A 17,372-nucleotide genomic window follows, 5' to 3' on the forward strand; every position below is an offset into this window, starting at 1 on the left:
TGCTCGCATGCCTCAGTCACTACAGCTGCATGTCCACCCCCTGCTTCTCCCCAGAAGCTCCAGCTCCCACCCCATACTTGCTCTCCCCAGGGGTCAATTTCTAAGGGTACCCTGAAGAACTGGGCCCTGTTCAGATGGAATGAGGAAAGCGGGTGGTAGGAGAGTAGGCTGTACCTCTGGGGTCTACCCTCTGGGCCCAGCCCTGCCACTGTGTGCCTCAGTTTATCCATCAGGGGTTAAAGGAGAGATCTTACCTCCCCACAGCACCTGAAAAATCTCAAGGTTGATGAATTCTGGGGTTGATGCTGGGTTTCCATCCTTGCTTCTGCCCTCAATAGTTCAGGACCTTGAACAAAGTCATTAACATCTTGGGCTCTAATTTCTTCATCTGGAAAGTGGGGCTAATGATACCTCCCTGGAAGGACTGACATGAGGACCAAATGAGATAGTTGTTACGAAAGTCACCTGAGGACTGTATGGGCGATGGGAGATTAAAAAGTCTATTAAGGACCTCCTGGGGATTTCTAGCCTCCCAGTGTTGGAAGATGGCAGGCAGGGAACCCACCTGGGTAGGGTGGTGGAGCCAGGGGAGCAGGATGTCCTCACTCACCCTGGGAGGACTCAGAGCCACTACCCCTTCCTCTGTGGCCTCAGAGCTTCACAGGGACGGGATGAGGCATGTGAAATCTGGATTTAGTCATCTCCCTTGCTGAATGGCAGTGGACAGGGCCCTTGTCCCCCTTGTCCCTGTCTGACTCCCTTCTACTCAGCCCACACCTCCCCTCCCTCCTCCATCCAGGGCATTAACCTGTCTGGGGGCCAGCGGCAGCGGGTCAGTATGGCCCGAGCTGTTTACAGTGCTGCCGACATTTTTTTGTTGGATGACCCACTGTCAGCCGTGGACTCCCATGTGGCCAAGCATATCTTTGACCAAGTCATCGGGCCAGAGGGTGTGCTGGCAGGCAAGGTGAGACCCGCAGGAAGCTAAGGGGACTAAGGTGAGACCTAGGACCCTAGGAGAGAACGGGTGGGAGGCCAAGGGGTTTGTGTGAGACCTGGAGGTGTGGGAGGCCTGAGAAGCAGGAGTGTGGGTTGGGCGGAGGGAGAAACCCACGGTGGGGGGGACACACCCCAGAGGCACCAAGCCAGCTGGGGGTGTGAGCATGGGGTGAGTCACTTGTGTGCCTGTCCATGCTCCCGGGCACACCGGTGCCTCTCACTCCACGGCCTCGTGCCTGTGCAGTGGGCGTGCCGAGGGCGCTAGGAGTGATAGCCTGCTGTCTCCTCCCCAGACGCGGGTGCTGGTGACGCATGGCATCAGCTTCCTGCCCCAGACAGACTTCATCATAGTGCTGGCTGACGGACGGGTGTCTGAGGTGGGCACCTACACAGCCCTGCTGCAGCGCAACGACTCCTTTGCCAACTTCCTCCGAAACTACACACTGGATGACAGTGGGGAGCACCTGGAGGAGGACAGCAGGGCCAGTAGGTGCCATCCCTGGCCCTGCATGTTCCTACGCCTTCCCAGCGTCTCCTCTGTCTCGGGGCCTCTGAGTGTCTCTGGACAGGCCCAGTGTTGTACAAGGGAGGTTCTGGGCAACTTGGACCACCTGTGTGGCAGTCAGACATCCCCAAGAGGGAAAGGGAAGCAGATGTGGTCAGCTCCCTCCTCCCCTTCTTCCCTAACTGGGTGACCCCCACCCGCAGCTCAGGTCTCAGAGCCTTAGTTTTCCCAAGAGTCAAAAGGGCATAAGAACCCAGCTTGGACGGCAAGGCTGTTTCACAGATAAATTGTAAATATGCAAGTGCTGGGGAAAGTCATTTATTTATCAATAAATATTTATTGAGGAATTACTATATCTAGGCACTGAGAGAGAGCAGCGAACAAACAGAAAACTCCCTGTGCTCGTGGAGCGTATTGAAAGCCCCGGGCTCACGAGAGCACCGTGTAGCCCAGTCCTGGCTCCCCCACCCCAGACTCTGCTGGCTCACAGCCCTTCTCCTGCGTTTTTTTGCTGTATATACAGCTAACATGTCTTGAGCATTTACTAAGTGCTATGCCCCCCGCTAAGCACTTGACACACATTCTTTGCTTCGGTCCTCACAGTGACAATGACACGATGAGGCAGGTACTATTCTTATCTTCATTTTACCTGCCTGCCTACAGTGATGCAGTGAGGATTTGAGATTTAAGCTCAGCCTGTCTGACTCCAGAGCCCAAGCTCCTAACCCTTGTATTTGAGTCCCCTTCTCCAGGGTCTCCAATGGGAAGTTTTTCTTCTGTCTAACCTACATCTTTCTTGCTGCCCTCTCAATGCTCTCTTCTGTCATGCTTGTCCATTCGGGCCTCGTCGTTGGAGTGGGGATTGGGGGATACCAGGGGCTTTCAGGGAGCTTGCTGGCCTCTGTCTCCCTCCCAACCCACTGCAGCTTTGGAGACTGTAGACGACGAGGAGATGCTGCTGATTGAAGACACGCTCAGCAGTCACACGGACATGATGGAGAATGAGCCAGTCATGTATGAGGTCCAGAAGCAGTTTATGAGGTGAGCTCCTGAGCTCTCAGCACCCTGGGAGGCTGCCTCAGGGCTCCCCAAGCCCTGCCAGCGTGGGTGCAGGTGGTTGTATTCCCTGACGCTCACACCCCGGGCCTCTGGCTGCAGCCTGAACCCTCCTCCTGGGGCTCTGTCCTGTGGGTGTGTTGGAGGCCTCCTCTCTGGGCCTGACCAGCTGCCTCCGCAGACAGCTGAGTGCCATGTCCTCGGAAGGGGAGGGCCAGGGTCGGCCTGTGTCCCGGAGACGTGTGGGTCCAGCAGAAAAGGTAGTGCCCGTAGCAGAGGCGAAGGCAAGCGGGGCACTGATCCAGGAGGAGAAGATGGAGACGGGCACTGTGAGTAGGGTGGACAAGGAGGGCTGGAGAGGGTGGGCAGGCCCCCAAAAGTCCCCGGCCTCACAGGTGTCCTCTGTCCCTGACTGCCATTGCTGTGCAGGTGAAGCTGAGTGTGTTCTGGGATTATGCCAAGGCCATGGGACTCTGTACAACACTGGTCGTCTGTCTGCTGTATGCGGGTCAGAGTGCAGCTGCCATTGGGGCCAACGTTTGGCTCAGCGCCTGGACTAACGAGGCCATGGTGGACAGCCGCCAGAACAACACCTCCCTGAGGCTGGGTGTCTATGCCACCTTGGGAATTCTGCAAGGTGAGCCTACAGAGAGACCTGGAAGGGGCTCCATTTGCCCCTTCCTCACCTCAGGGCTCCTAGGTCCCCCAGCCATGCCCTTGCCTCTGAGTCTCCCTCCACCATCATAGCCATGGTGCCACCCAATGCCTCCTTAACCCACCCAAGTGGTCCCCTCGCCTCTGAGCCCACCTAGCCCACCCTGGCGATCCCCTCTCTCAGAACCTGCCCCTGCATGCCCGCCACCTGGCCTAGGTGAGTGAGAGTCCCTCTGTCTCCTCCAACAGGGTTCCTGGTGTTGCTGGCAGCCGTCACGATGGTGGTGGGCAGCGTCCAAGCTGGGCGCTTGCTTCACCAGGCGCTGCTACACAACAAGATGCGCTCACCACAGTCCTTCTTCGACACGACACCCTCAGGCCGTATCCTCAACCGCTTCTCCAAGGACATCTACGTCATCGATGAGGCTCTGTCTCCCGGCATCCTCATGCTGCTGGGTACCTTCTTCAACGCACTCTCCATCCTCGTGGTCGTCATGACCAGCACACCGCTCTTCGCGGTGGTCATCCTGCCCCTGGCTGTCCTCTACATCTTGGTGCAGGTGCGTGGCATGCCGGTGGGCGTGGCTCTCGTGTGGGCGGGGGACCAGGGGTGGGATGTAGGGAGGCTGGACTCCAGCATCACAGCTGAATTTGCTTAAGGACAATAGTAGTCAGTTACTCACCTCTTTGAAACTTCTTTTTATCACCTGCAAAATAGAGAGACTCATGGAACCTACTTCATAGGGCTGTTGTTGGATAAAATGAAACCCTTGCAAATTGTGGCTGGCCCTGGAACTCTGGATGCTGGCTGTTTTTCAGTAAAATATTAAGTTTGAGACATATTATCCTTCCCGTCTTTTTACACCTGTCTAAACATGGATGTGTATGTATGTTCTAAGACATACGAGCTGATAACATTCAGATCCAGCTAACTGTAAAAGGCATTTGCATTGCTGAGCCCCTAGCTCGCCAGGACTAATCAATTGATGAAGGTCATCCACGAGGTGGCCGGAAGCTCAGCCCCTGTGTACAGAGACCCTGGTCTGGGCTGTGCTAAGTGTTGGGGCAGGGGACCCCCAGATATACATTCTATATGGCCCTCGCCATCTTGGGGCCCACAGGGTAGAAGATGGAAGCTGTAGACAGAACCATGTTTTTGTGGGGCTGAAGTGGGGCTGGGGTAGGGAGAGTCTCTTGAAGAAAAAGAATACAAAATTATCTTCTTTTTGCACATTTTGCAAAATTTTGACTGTGTGAGAACACTGCTAGGGCCCCTAAGTGGAGTAGGCATATTCGCTGACTTAGGAGGCCGTGCAAGTTCAGTGCTGTAATCCAGGGCCCCACAGAGGGGGCGGGGGTCAGGAACTGAGAGGGAATCACGAAAGGCTTTGTGGAGGAAGTGGCCTGGAAGATGGAGCAGAGATGAGCAGAGAGAAAGCGGGGAATGAGTTCACGGAGCCACATCAGAACCCCAAGTCTTGAGTCCTTGCAGGTAGCAGGAGGGAGCAAGGTCTAATGGAGGATGGGGCTGTCTGGGAAGAGGCCCGGGGGAAATGGATGGGTTCAGAGGACATGTAGGACTGAGTTGGGGGTCGCACAGTTCTGACCCCAAGCTCTTTCTCCATCCTCCGTCAGCGCTTCTATGCAGCCACATCACGGCAACTGAAGCGTCTGGAATCGGTCAGTCGCTCGCCCATTTATTCACGCTTTTCGGAGACGGTAACTGGCTCCAGCGTCATCCGGGCTTATGGCCGCAGCCAGGACTTCATAGCCCTCAGTGATGCTACAGTGGACACGAACCAGAGGAGCTGCTACGTCGATATCGCCTCCAACCGGTCAGAAACCTGCCCCCCTTACTCCCGGCCCCTCCAGGAGTTCCCACCAGGGTCTCTGTGGTTCTGGGTCCTAGCCCCTCCTTCCCCTCAAACAGAAAACTGGCCCCTTCCTGCACCTGCCCCACTTCCTCCCTGTCTGATCCCCACAGGTGGCTGGGGGTCCATGTGGAGTTCACGGGGAACTGTATTGTGCTCTTTGCTGCCCTCTTTGCTGTGATTGGGAGAAGCAGCCTGAGTCCGGGGCTGGTGGGCCTTTCTGTGTCCTATGCCCTACAGGTACGCAGGGCTCCGGGCCCCAGGGCAGGGCCACCTCTAGGGCGGAGGACACACAGGTGTCCCAGACATCACCTGAGCACCTAACTCTGCCCGGTGTGGGGACCAGCCACAGATTCTGCCCACCAGGACTGTGAGCTCCCAGTGCCGCGTGGAGTGCCACTCCCACCAGCAGGGAACTGTAATGCAGGGTGAGCAGGTCTCTGTGGAGGGAGGAACAAAATGTTGTAAGAACGTGGCGGAGAGTCTCTACCTGGGGTGTTGGAGAAATGATCTTGGAGCTTGGCCCCAAAAGACAAACTGAATTTGTCCTGCCTGTGCACAAGATCTAGAAGGTCAACCCTGACAGAGGCCCTGGGCGGGGAATCCCCCTCGTTTCACACACCCACAGAGAAAGTACCTGGAGAAGGTGACCGGAGCCGGGGCTGGAGGTTGGGCAGGTCACTGTGATATCAGCCTATAGTTTCAAAGGGTTAAATAATTACCAATGGAATTTATGCGAATCAGATCACCTTTTTGATGCCTCAAGTGGCTCAAGTCTTGAATGCTCTGGTAAACAAAGGACAATCCAGACACATCTTCATCTCACACTTTAATGTACACATGAATCAGGGAGAGCTTGTTAAAATGTAGGTTCTGGTACAGTAGGCCTAGAATAGGGCTCAGGATTCTGCATGTCTATCAAGACTCCTTGGGGCCAGCCGCGTGGCTGAGTGGTTAAGGTCACACGCTCTCCTTCCCACGGCCCAGGGTTTCGCTGGTTCACCACTCGTCAGGCCACGTTGAGGCGGCGTCCCACGTACCACAACTAGAAGGACCTACAACTGAAAATTCAAAACTATGTGCTGGGGGGATTTGGGGAGAAAAAAGCAGAAAAAAAAAAAAAGAGGATTGGCAACAGTTGTTAGCTCAGGTGCCAATCTTTAAAAAAAAGAAAAAGACTCCTTGGTCCACAAAGTGTGGTCCAGGGGTGAGTCACGTCAACATGGTCTGGGAGGTTGTTAGAAATGCAGAATCTCAAGTCCCACCACAGACCTACTGAATCAGAAGCTGCATTTCAACGAGATCCTCTGGGAAGTCTTTCTTATACATATTAATGTTGAGAATCACTGGGCTGGGTGGCCATTAGTTAAATCTGCATTGCCACTGCCTGAGGTACAGTTGTGATGAGAGCCCCAGGTGGCACCCCTGTGGACTTGCCTAGGCCCACCTGGGTCATAGATGGGACAGGAGCATAATCAGGGAGTCTGAACTCCTCCCAAAGCTGTTGCAGAGGGAGGGAAGATCACGCTACCCATGACCCAGTCCCTTTGGCCAGGTGACATTTATTCTGAACTGGATGATCCGAATGATGTCAGCCTTGGAGTCTAATATCGTGGCCGTGGAGAGAGTCAAGGAGTACTCCAAGACGGAGACGGAGGTGCGTCCGGCAGAGAGCCTGGGGCAGGGGGAACCTAGAATTGCTGGGGAAGGGTGCTTGGTGGCCCGCCATCCCTGTAGCCCAAGGCCCGGTGTGCAGGCGGCTCTTTCCTCGTTCATTCAACCCTTATCGAGCATCAGCCAGGTCTGTGCTAGAAGGTGTAGAGGGTCCAGAGCTGAGCAATGTCGGCTCTGCCCTCAGGCAGATTGTGAGCCAGTGGGAGCGGTAGGACAGTGCGGGGCTCTGCAGTGGAGGACAGCAGCCTTGCGTGGTGCACCCAAAGAGGGCACATATGGGGGGGTCATTCAGCTGGGGTGAGCAAGACAGGTAAGCATTCCAGCCAAGGACATCCGCCTGGATGAAGGAGCGGGGGTGGGGCGGCGTGCCCTTTGTTGGGGAAAGGAAGTTGTCCTCCCCTGGGGGCGCAGACTTTTCTCCGCCCGCTCCCTCCCGTGGTTGCACCACAGGCTTCTTCATGTCCAGAAGCTGCACCATCTCTGAGATCTTAACGTCAAGCGTCCCACTTTCAGACCACCCTTCTCATCCCCCTGGATCACGTGTTCCACACCCTCCGCTGACACAGTTCTTTGTCCTCATTGGGACCCCCAATCCCGTCACCTGCCTTTATCCCTCTATCCATCAGCTCATCTAGCCTGGATCCTATGTTCCACCACTGCCGCTGCTCTCAATGCCCCTGCCCTTCTCCCTCTCAGTTATACTCACCTACGAAACCCCGCCTCAGGTGCCCATCTGTCTACCTTCTACGTGCCTGCACGGAGCAGCTGAAACCTTGCTGGAGGACCTCACTGCTTCTACTTCCAGTTTGTAACCACACACCACTGCTGGGTATTCCTGCTTTTCTTCCCCGGGAAGCAGGTGTTCCCACTCTCAGAAAGATCTGTTCTGAACATTTTTTCCTCAAACCCCCACACCTCCTTCTCCCTTGTGCTCATCCATCGGCCTTGCCTGACAGGTCAATGAGAAAATAGGTGATAAGGGGTGAACTCCCTTGACCTTCCTGCCTCCGGATTTTCAAACCTGCCTGTGCTCCTTTCACCTTCTTCCTTTCTCTTTCAACAGGAAGTGGCCCTCCTTGTTTCAAAGTCCACCCCTTCTACTTTGCGCGGCCACCCAAGGCCTCGCTTCCTCCATTACACCCTCCATCTCCCACATGGTCCGTCTTGCTCCCCCTGTTGGATGATTCCCACTCACATGCAAAAATATGCCATCATATCTTCCGCTTAGACACACAAACCAACCCGCCCTTTCCCCCACATCCTACTGCCCCATTTCTCTGCTCTCTTTTGCCACGCAGCTTGCTTTAAAATATGGTCCACATGTTCTCCCCAGTCCCATCACCCTTGAACTCATCTGCCTCCTGCAACCTGGAGGAAGGACCCCTCCCTTCTTCTTGGAAGGCCCTCCCTCATGGCTTCTGTGACCCCAGCTCTGGCCCTGTCAGTCTCCACTGAGCTCCCCGCCCCACCCCCCACCCACCTGGCCTCTCCTGGCCCTACGGCCTCCACCACCCCTGCCTTCCCCCGGCATCCCCCGTCATCCCCCCAGCCCCACACTCTCTAGGAGCTTCAACTTCTCCCTCTTCATGTCTCGTGTTCCCATTTTCCCCTGTCTGTTCACATGATCCTGTCTCCATATCCTAAAAAATTCTGCCCCCCACCCTGCTGCCCCTTCTTTGACACCTTCTCCTCCTCGAGAGCCCTCTCTGTCGGCTGCCTTGCTTTCTGTGTGCTCACAGGCTGGCTTCCCCCGTCTCGAAGCAGGGCTGGCTTCGTGGGTGTGTGTGTGTGTGTCAGGCACACAGGTCCCCCTGCTCAGAAGGGCCTCATGCTTGGTTTGACACTCTGCTGTCACCACCTGGACATTCTTCATAATTTTTGAACAAGGAGCCCCACCTTTTCATTTTGCACTGGGCTTCCCAAATTATGTAGTTGGTCCTGTCTCGAAGTTACCGTATCTTACGCCCAACTTATTCTGACACCCTTCTAACTAGCCTCCCTGTTTCCACCCTCCCCTCACCCTTTCCCTCACAGCAGCCAGAGGCATCTTTTAAAACCACATCAAATTACGTCATCCCTCTGTGCGTTGCCTTCTAATGGCTTTGCATCTTACTCAGAGTAAAAAAACCAAAGTTCTTAAAATAACCTGCACGTGATGGGGCCACCAACTGCCTCTCCCCTTTGTCACTGTGCCCTAGAACACACCTGGAGGCATTTGCACTTGCTGTTCCCTCTGCCTGGCATGCCCTTCCCCCAGATATCTACTTGGCTTGTTCCTTCACCTCCCTCAGGTCTTTATTGAAATGTCACCTCCTCCGGGAAGCCATCCCTGACCACCCTGTATACAACAGCAACTCCAAGCTCTTCTTAGCATTCATCACCTTCTTACATTATATGGATGTGCTTGTTTGTTGATTTTATGCTCCCTATACTAGAATGTAAGCCTCCCAGGGGGCAAGGACTTTGTCTTGTTCACCACTGTGACCCTTGAACCAGAGGGGCCACAGGGGCACCAGGGACTTTCCCACAGGGACCAAGTCGGTGAGGATGGAGGGGGCTTTGGGAGGGAGACTGAAAAGTGGGAGAGGGCCAGTTGGGAAGAGGTGCCACGCTGATGCTGACGCAGAACCGTCTCCCCTCCCACCAGGCCCCTTGGGTGGTGGAGGGCCGCCGCCCCCCCGCAGGCTGGCCCTCGCAGGGCGAGGTGGAGTTCCGCAACTACTCTGTGCGCTACCGGCCGGGCCTGGAGCTGGTGCTGAAGGATCTGAGTCTGCGCGTGCGCGGTGGTGAGAAGGTGCGCGTGGGGTGGGTTTGCCCCCGGAGATGCGGCCACAACCCTTGTGGAGAGTATCGATAGGTGGCAGAGCAGGTGCTTCGGCCCACACCTCTGCTGGGCCGCTCTAGGGGAGTCCCAGAGATGCCCTCCTGACCCCTTAGCCTCCCCCTGGCAGCGCTTCCCTACCTCCTCCAGGTGGGGATCGTCGGCCGCACTGGTGCTGGCAAATCGTCCATGACCCTCTCCCTGTTCCGCATCCTGGAGGCCGCAGAGGGGGAAATCCGCATTGACGGCCTCAACGTGGCGGACATAGGACTCCATGACCTGCGTTCTCAGCTGACCATCATCCCCCAGGTACCAGCCTGACGTGGACGGGCCACACTGACCAATGACTCTGGGGGGCAGGCCCCAGCCCTGTTCTGTAGCTTGAGGTCTGAGACTGGGACCTCGGTCTGGGAGGCTGGAGAGCAGACCAGCAAGGACAGAGCCACAGAGCCACCACCGGTCATGGATCTGGAAGGGTCAGACGCACCCTGGCCCAGTCAGACCCTGCCCTCTGACCTCCTGGGCCAGCAAATGGGGCAGGACCCTAGGACCCCTCGAGCACCCCATCCCCTGAGACATGCTGTCCTGGGCTCCTTGTTTCACAGCTCAGAATTACACTCACTTTTTCTGGCTCCTCTGGGGTGTTTTATCTGCCGACTGGACACTTCGGAGTCAGATTAGCGGCTCCGGTCTCTGCTTTAGCGGTGGGCTTTGTGATGGGCAAGGCTGAGGTTATTGCTTCCCCCCAGGCATTTTTCTCTCCCCTTGGCCATTGCCTCCCTCCTCGAGGGCTGGGGACAGAGTGGGAATGCTGCCACCTCCATCCCTCTCTTTGTCCCTGGCCCTGGGGCCCACGGCTCCTGGTGGGGCCTGAGCTTCCCCCCTCTGAGACCTTGTTGTGTCCCTAGGACCCCATCCTCTTCTCGGGGACCCTGCGTATGAACCTGGACCCCTCTGGCAGTTACTCAGAAGAAGACTTATGGCGGGCCTTGGAACTGTCCCACCTGCACGCGTTCGTGAGCTCGCAGCCAGCGGGCCTGGACTTCGAGTGCTCCGAGGGTGGGGAGAATCTCAGGTAACGGCTCGGAGCGGGTCAGAAACGCAGAAACACACAGACAAGAACAGATTGGCGGTTATCAGTGGGGAAGGGTGAAAGGGGTAAAGGGGCACATATGTATATATGGTGAGAGATAAAAACTAGATCATTGAGGGTGAGCATGATGCAGGCTGTACAGAAACTGGTATATGATAATGCACACCTGAAATTACACAATGTTATAAACCCATATGACCTCCATAAAATAATTTTAAAAAGAAAGAAAGAAACAGCACTCTGGAGCCGGATGATCGAGCATCCGATGACCCGGAGTCCAGGCAGCCCCATCTTCCCTCCCCACTCCCATCTCAGCCTGCGTGAACTCAGGGGGCCTTGTTTTGCATCGAGCATATTCTGTGTGCCACGCACGTTGCACTACCTCACTGAGTCCTCACACAAGCCCCAGAGGTGGTCCGTGGTCCCACTTCGCAGATGGGGAAACTGAGGCAGAGCCAGGGCCACACAGCTGGGAGGAGGTGTGCCTGGGATTTGAACCAGGTCTGGGAGATTCAAGCCCTGTTCAGTCCTGTCTTGTGAGGCTGTCAGCGCTATGCTTGGCCTGGGGAGAGGGCGTGACTGAGCCTGTGGAGCAGTGGGCGGAAGCCCACAGTGTTTCCAGGAGATCACAGATAGTTTCCAAGATGGAGGCAGTCTCGTCTGTAGTTTAGGAGAGGGTAAAGTGAGCTCTCCAGGCCCTTCTTTGCCTTCTTATAGTCTCAGACTTTATATACTCAGCCACTAGGCTGTGCATTAGGGAGGGCCAGAAGTCACTTTTCACTGGGTCTAAAGGCTTGAAATACCCATACCTGTGTTAGCTGTGTGATTTGGGGCAAGTTGCTTAACCTCTCTGTGCCTCTTTTTCCTTCACTCTAAAATGGGGATAATAATACCCATACCTCTTGGCATCACACTGCCCAATAAAAATATATGAGCTACATATGTGTAATTAAAATCTTTTTTAGTAGCCACCTTAAAAAAAGGAAAAAGAAGCAGGTGAAATAAATTTTCCTAGTATGTTTTATTGAGCCCAATCTATCTAAAATATTATCATTTCAACATGTAATTGATATAAAAGTTATTAGGTACACTTTGCACTTTTTTTGTGCTAAGTTTGAAATCCTATGCGTATTTTTACATCTTGCAGCACTTCCCAGTTCAGACTAACCACACTGCAAGTGCTCAAGAGCCGCGTGTGGCCGGGGGCTCCCATTGGGACAGAGAGGTCCTAGGGTCGCTGGGATGTGACGGGTGATGTGTATGATGAGACAGAAAGCACTTCCCCTGGATATGCTCCCGAGAAATTTAGCTATTCTTATGCTTATTCTGACTCTACTCTCTTCGAGGCTATACCCGTGGACTTTCTCCAGACCTCAGAAACAGAAACAACCCCCTTTCCACTTGCTCAGCACTGTTAAGTGTTCAGAGCACTTTGGCCTCCACTATATTGTCTCATCTTTACTGCAGTCCTACGGGCCGGAAACGAGCCTCCAAACTGTAAAATTATTTGCCCAAAGCTGCTCATCTAGCAAGGGGAGGGGCAGGGACTCAAGGACGTGAGGGATCTTTTTTTCTTTTTTAAATGGAACATTATTTTGTTTTGTTTTTTATTTATGGGGGTTTTCTTGGTTTTGGTTCTTTTGTTTTTGTTTTTGCTGAGGAAGATTCACCTTGAGTGAAACATCTGTGCCAATCTTCCTGTTTTGTATGTGAGTCACCACCACTGCATTGTTGCCAATGACTGGTGTAAATCTGCACCCAGGAACTGAATCCAGGCTGCCAAAGTGGAGCATGCCGAAGTTTACCACTAGGCCACAGGGCCAGCCCCCAAAGTGGGGACTTCTGCCCCAAACCTTTCCTTGCTGCATCCTAGCCACCAGTGCGATGCCCCCACCTCCCCAGGCAGCCCTGTAGGACGGAGTGTACATTTTATCTGGATTTCACTTACACATCCATGTTGAGGGAGCTGGTGGACAAGCATAGGCTTCTAGACCCTGCACCCCATAGCTGTTTTTTGGTCCATTCTTCTCTCACTGCTCCTCCCCCAGAGCATCTCCTCCAGCCCCACATACACCAGGATCTGAGATGGAAATCGGCTCCCTCCTCCCTCACTGAACTTGTAGCCACTTTAAGTATAACCTGTATCCTGTGCCAGTCCCACCATAAATCAGCCCCAAGTTCTATCTGGCAGATCTTTCTGTTGCCAAAACCTTCATTAGTTGCGGGAATAGGCCAGGGAGAAAGCCTGGCCTTCACTCGGGCTGTGGTGACTCACCCCTTTGGGAAGGGCTGAGGTATGTGTCCTTGGGTATGGGGGTGCAGCAGCCTCTGTGGTTGGGAACACGGCCTCACTTTGTTCCCTAGCTCTGCCTTCCAAGGCAAGAGGTTGAAGGTATGCATCCTGCCCTTCCTCTGCCTCCCTGTTGACCAGACATGGAGGAGTGCCCCAAGTCCTCCCCTCCCCTGCCCCCCTTCCTTATTCCCATAGCAGAGCCCTGGCCTATATCCCCAGTTGGGACAGGAGATGACTGTCTGAATCGTGTGATATTAGGCTCAGCAAGATGGCATAATGTGTGCAAATATCTAGGAAGAGCCATTTAAGTGTGTTTTTACTAAGGTGTAAATCACTGATAGAGTGAAGCAGAGAAAGATCATGACATTAGTTGAGGAGTAAGGACCAGGAAGAAAGCACAGAAAGAGGAGGCTGGGGGTGCCAGAGACAGACTGAGGATTTCACAATGTTGTCCGGTACTGGCTCCATCTGGAGGCCCCTCATTATCCCTGTGGTGTCCAGACCTCGACTCTGTGTTCCAGGAGGACGGGGCCAAGGCAGAAATGGGAGAGGTTAGACAGAAAGCCAGTCCTGGGCCGTTGGGGTGGAGCGAAGACAGAAACAGTTCGGGGAGTGAGGCCTGGAGGCAGGTTGAGGGCACCCAGCTGGAGATGCTTTCTTTCCCCATTCCCAGCGTGGGCCAGCGGCAGCTCGTGTGCCTGGCCCGAGCCCTGCTCCGCAAGAGCCGCATCCTGGTTTTAGATGAGGCCACGGCCGCCGTCGACCTGGAGACTGACGACCTCATCCAGGCTACCATCCGCACCCAGTTTGAGAGCTGCACGGTGCTGACCATTGCACACCGGCTCAACACCATCATGGACTACAACAGGTGGGGCACCAGAACCCAAGCGTGGAGGGACCTAGTAGGGTCACCTTGGCCATTGGGAAGAGGCAAGCAGATTAAAGTTATCTGGACTTGGGAGAGCTCGTGGGGTTGTCTAGAGTGTAGAGGGCAGAGCAGCGTTCCCCAAGTTATAGATAAGGAACAGAACAGAGTGGGGTTACATGGACGCGGGGGGCACAGTGATGTTTTCTGAGACACAGGGGACACTTTGGGGTTACCGTGTGAGAATGGGGCACACTGAGACTCCAGTGAATTGTGCACAGGCCACCTCCCTCCAGCTTCCTATTAATGCGATGAGATGAGGGGAACTGGACCCTTCGTGCCAAATCCTGTCACTCCCTGAGCCCCCGTTTGCAGAATGCCCGTTTGGCCATCACTTCACTTTGTGCCTCCCTTCCTCCCCGGGAGGTGGGTGTACAGATGAGGAAGCCTCTGAGTTCCAGAAGGTGCATGATGCTTGGGTCCCTGCCTTGGTGGGCTGGACCCTGACAGCACTGTAAGGAGCAGACGCCTTGTGGTAGGAGAGCAGAGGGCTGACTCCCAGACCCCGCTCAGCTGCTGACTGCTGTGTGACCTTGGGCAGTTCGCAAAATCGTCATGAACCTCTCTCTCAGGGCTGTGGTAAGGAGTCAATGAAATAAAGCATTGAAAGTGCAGGTGGTCCTGGGAGATGTTAGTTTCCCCGCAGCCCCTTACTGTAATTCTCCCTGGCACCAGTCCCTTCCAGGAGTAGGGAAGGGGCCTTGCCCTCAGAATCTTAGGGCTTCCTTGGGGAGGCAGCCCACTCAGCCAAAAGGAAAAACTGTGACCTAGTCCCTCATTGTGCCCAATGCCGAGGTGTGGCAGGAGGACAAGGGGAGGGGCTGTGTGACTCAGAAGCGTCACAGAAGGGAGGTGGCGCTGGCCTGGCAGGCTGGCCTCCTTGCAGACATGGGAGCTCAGAGTGAGGAGAGCAGACAGGAAGCTGCAACAAATCTGTGTTGAAGGAGTGTGGTGGGAGTATATCAACAGGGCTTCATTCACAAAACAAATGCCCAGAGGGCATGGGGAGGTGGGGAGGCTGCCATGGACAGGGCACTGGGGCAGACCTTGTACCTCCCTCAGAAGTGTCCCCACACGGCCCCTGGGGGCTTGTGAACCAAGCTGAGAGTGCCTGATGCTACCATCTGTCTGTTCCATCCCTGAGGGTAGAAGGCTCAGACTGACCTTGTGGGTTGGGAGCTCATTCATTCTAGTGGGGTGGGCAGAAATTAAATAATCATGCTACTGAACGGGTAATGAGAGCCTGCAGGAAGGAAGCAGGGGTCCATGTGTGCAGGCAGAGAAGCCAATGCACACAGGGCAGCTAGGACACTTTCTCTCCTAAGGAAGGAGTACGGCCAGGCCCTAAAGGATGAGTAAGAGTTGGGGAGCAGGTGGGGAGATAGGGTAGGGAGGGAGCTGGAAATTTCAGGCAAAGGATACAACACACATGAAGACCCTGCGGTAGGAGGGCACATGAGGCTGGAGTGCAAAGGGCAAAGAGGGCAGTAGACCCAAGATGAGGGGGAGGGAGGGACAGGCCCCACTGCTGCACTTTGAGGACCATGGTGAAGCATTCGATCCGTACCCTAAGAGCAATGAGAAGCCACTGAAGGGAGAGGGGCAGTCTCCTGGGCTCCAATTTGGGCAGCGACCGGCAGTGATGTCCACAGACAACTCCTTCCCAAGACACGTTTCCGGGAGGCGGGGAAACAGAGTGCAGTCCACCCCCAACCCCCATCCCTTCCTATCGAGAAGCATCTTCCTCGGCTTGGGAGAGCCCTTTCCATTCCTGCCTCACCCTGGGAGCCAGGCTCTTGGCCCTGCACCAGGCGCACCCTGCCTTTGGTTGGAAGGAGATCCTACTTCGAGGCCCAGGCCTGACTGTGGGTATTGGACGGGGGCGGGGGAGGAACATCCACCCAACAGCAGCAGCCAGATTTGCAGCCCAAGCCCCAGATTCCAGTGTCAGGCCTCAGTGCAGCCCGGTTTCCTGCCGTGTGCCTTTGTGAGTTGGCACAAAGCAGATGCAAGCGCACAGGGCCCCGCGCACAGGCCTGTGGCTCTCTGCGCACAGTCTTGTGACCCCAGCGAGGGGGAGGACTCATTAGGGAAGGTTTTCGGAGCCCCGACTAGCAGACATGAATAGGAAGCTTGTGTTTGATCGCAGAAACCACCTCATCTGCCAGGAGAGCAAACCGAGCGGCTAAAATAACCAGCCTTGCAAGCGCGCCCATGCGGCGTCGCGGCTGTGTTGGGTGGGTTGACTGAAGTGGGAAGGTTGGCATGTCACTGCGGGGCCTGAGCAGTATCCAGAAGGGAGGGGATGGGCTCGGAGGCCAGGTCTGGGCTGACGGAGACCTGACCGCTTCTTTTCTTTGGCTAGGGTCCTGGTCCTGGACAAAGGGATGGTAGCTGAGTTTGACTCTCCCGCCAACCTCATTGCAGCCAGAGGAATCTTCCACAGGATGGCCAGAGACGCTGGACTTGCCTAAACATATTCCTGGGATTGCCTCCTGGCCCTTCCTGCCTTTCATCAGTAAGGGCAAGGACACCAAATCTGTCTGCAGAATGGACCGGATGGCCAGCGCTGGGGGCGTGTTAGATTCTGCCCCTAGAAAGTGGCTCACAGGATCACCGTCGCCACTGGCTTGAGGCAGAGCCCAGACCAGTCCCCCGTCTCCTGATCCCCAGTGTCCTGTGATTCCCACACTTCACCGTTCTCAATCGTTTCATGGAATGACCTCTCTACCCCTTTTGATTTTTCATATTTTCTACTCTGAAGTATTTTTTTTTAATAAAGCTTTTTCCTCCTGGAACAGAAGATGGCTGGGTCAGGCTGTCCCTAGGAACTGAGTCCTGTACTCTGGGGTGCTGGCCTGAATCCATTAAAAATGGAGCACTGATGAAATAAAGCTATGTGGTCAACAGCTTATACACCCCGAGGTGGCCTGTCTCTGCCCGTTCTCAAGACTTGGGGTTAGGCCCTTTGGAGGAGGTAGACTTTACACACATCCACGTGGCTGGAATTATCTGAAAACTTAAGACTCGAGAGCTTTTGGCTGGAAATATTGTCTTCACATCCAAAATTCACTGGGAAATTACCAGTAGTTCCTGCTCTGCTGTGCAGATAATATAAAGGGGGGAGAAATAAAGCCCCTGAAATCTGACCCGAGGCCTCTTGGGAAAGCTGCGGTGAACACCTCCATGTTTACATCGGCCCCCAGACCTCTCAGCCTGCTTCTCTAGGGGCTGAGCAGTGCATGGTGCTTTATTTCCTGCTCCTTTAGAAGTCTGCTCCAGACAGGGCCCCACCACCAGCAAGGCCTCCGACTCACTCACCTTCCTGGGTCGGGCCGCAGCTGAATGTGGGAGCACAGAGGAGCCCAGAGGCTGCCCCTGCCCTGACAGTCCCAGGCAGGTGAAGGAGATGAGGGCGGGAATTAAATTTGCATTCTTGAGCAAGCCAGTGAAGTATTTTTCTGCAGGTCACTCAGCCTGG

The 17,372-nt window shown here is 54.9% G+C and overlaps 1 protein-coding gene across 5 annotated transcripts in view; it reads left to right on the forward strand.

Moving 5' to 3' along the window:
• The window catches only part of ABCC3 (ATP binding cassette subfamily C member 3), a 46,043-nt gene extending 29,238 nt beyond the window's left edge, over window positions 1-16,805 (forward strand). For 2 of the 5 annotated variants that reach the window (XM_070562207.1, XM_070562208.1), the window contains 14 exons: window positions 800-967; window positions 1,293-1,485; window positions 2,431-2,545; window positions 2,742-2,889; window positions 2,990-3,197; window positions 3,464-3,774; window positions 4,850-5,049; window positions 5,199-5,325; window positions 6,641-6,742; window positions 9,407-9,553; window positions 9,731-9,889; window positions 10,489-10,655; window positions 13,640-13,834; window positions 16,257-16,805. In XM_070562207.1, coding sequence (XP_070418308.1) covers window positions 800-967; window positions 1,293-1,485; window positions 2,431-2,545; window positions 2,742-2,889; window positions 2,990-3,197; window positions 3,464-3,774; window positions 4,850-5,049; window positions 5,199-5,325; window positions 6,641-6,742; window positions 9,407-9,553; window positions 9,731-9,889; window positions 10,489-10,655; window positions 13,640-13,834; window positions 16,257-16,365 — 2,349 coding nt within the window. In that variant the 3' untranslated portion in view covers window positions 16,366-16,805. Of the gene's footprint in view, window positions 1-799; window positions 968-1,292; window positions 1,486-2,430; window positions 2,546-2,741; window positions 2,890-2,989; window positions 3,198-3,463; window positions 3,775-4,849; window positions 5,050-5,198; window positions 5,514-6,640; window positions 6,743-9,406; window positions 9,554-9,730; window positions 9,890-10,488; window positions 10,656-13,639; window positions 13,835-16,256 lie in introns of all 5 variants that reach the window. The other 3 variants (XR_011523375.1, XR_011523376.1, XR_011523377.1) reach the window with 3 other exon arrangements.
• The last annotated feature ends 567 nt before the right edge of the window (window positions 16,806-17,372 follow it).

This window comes from Equus przewalskii, chromosome 10 (assembly GCF_037783145.1).
Source record: "Equus przewalskii isolate Varuska chromosome 10, EquPr2, whole genome shotgun sequence".
Taxonomy (NCBI): domain Eukaryota; kingdom Metazoa; phylum Chordata; class Mammalia; order Perissodactyla; family Equidae; genus Equus; species Equus przewalskii.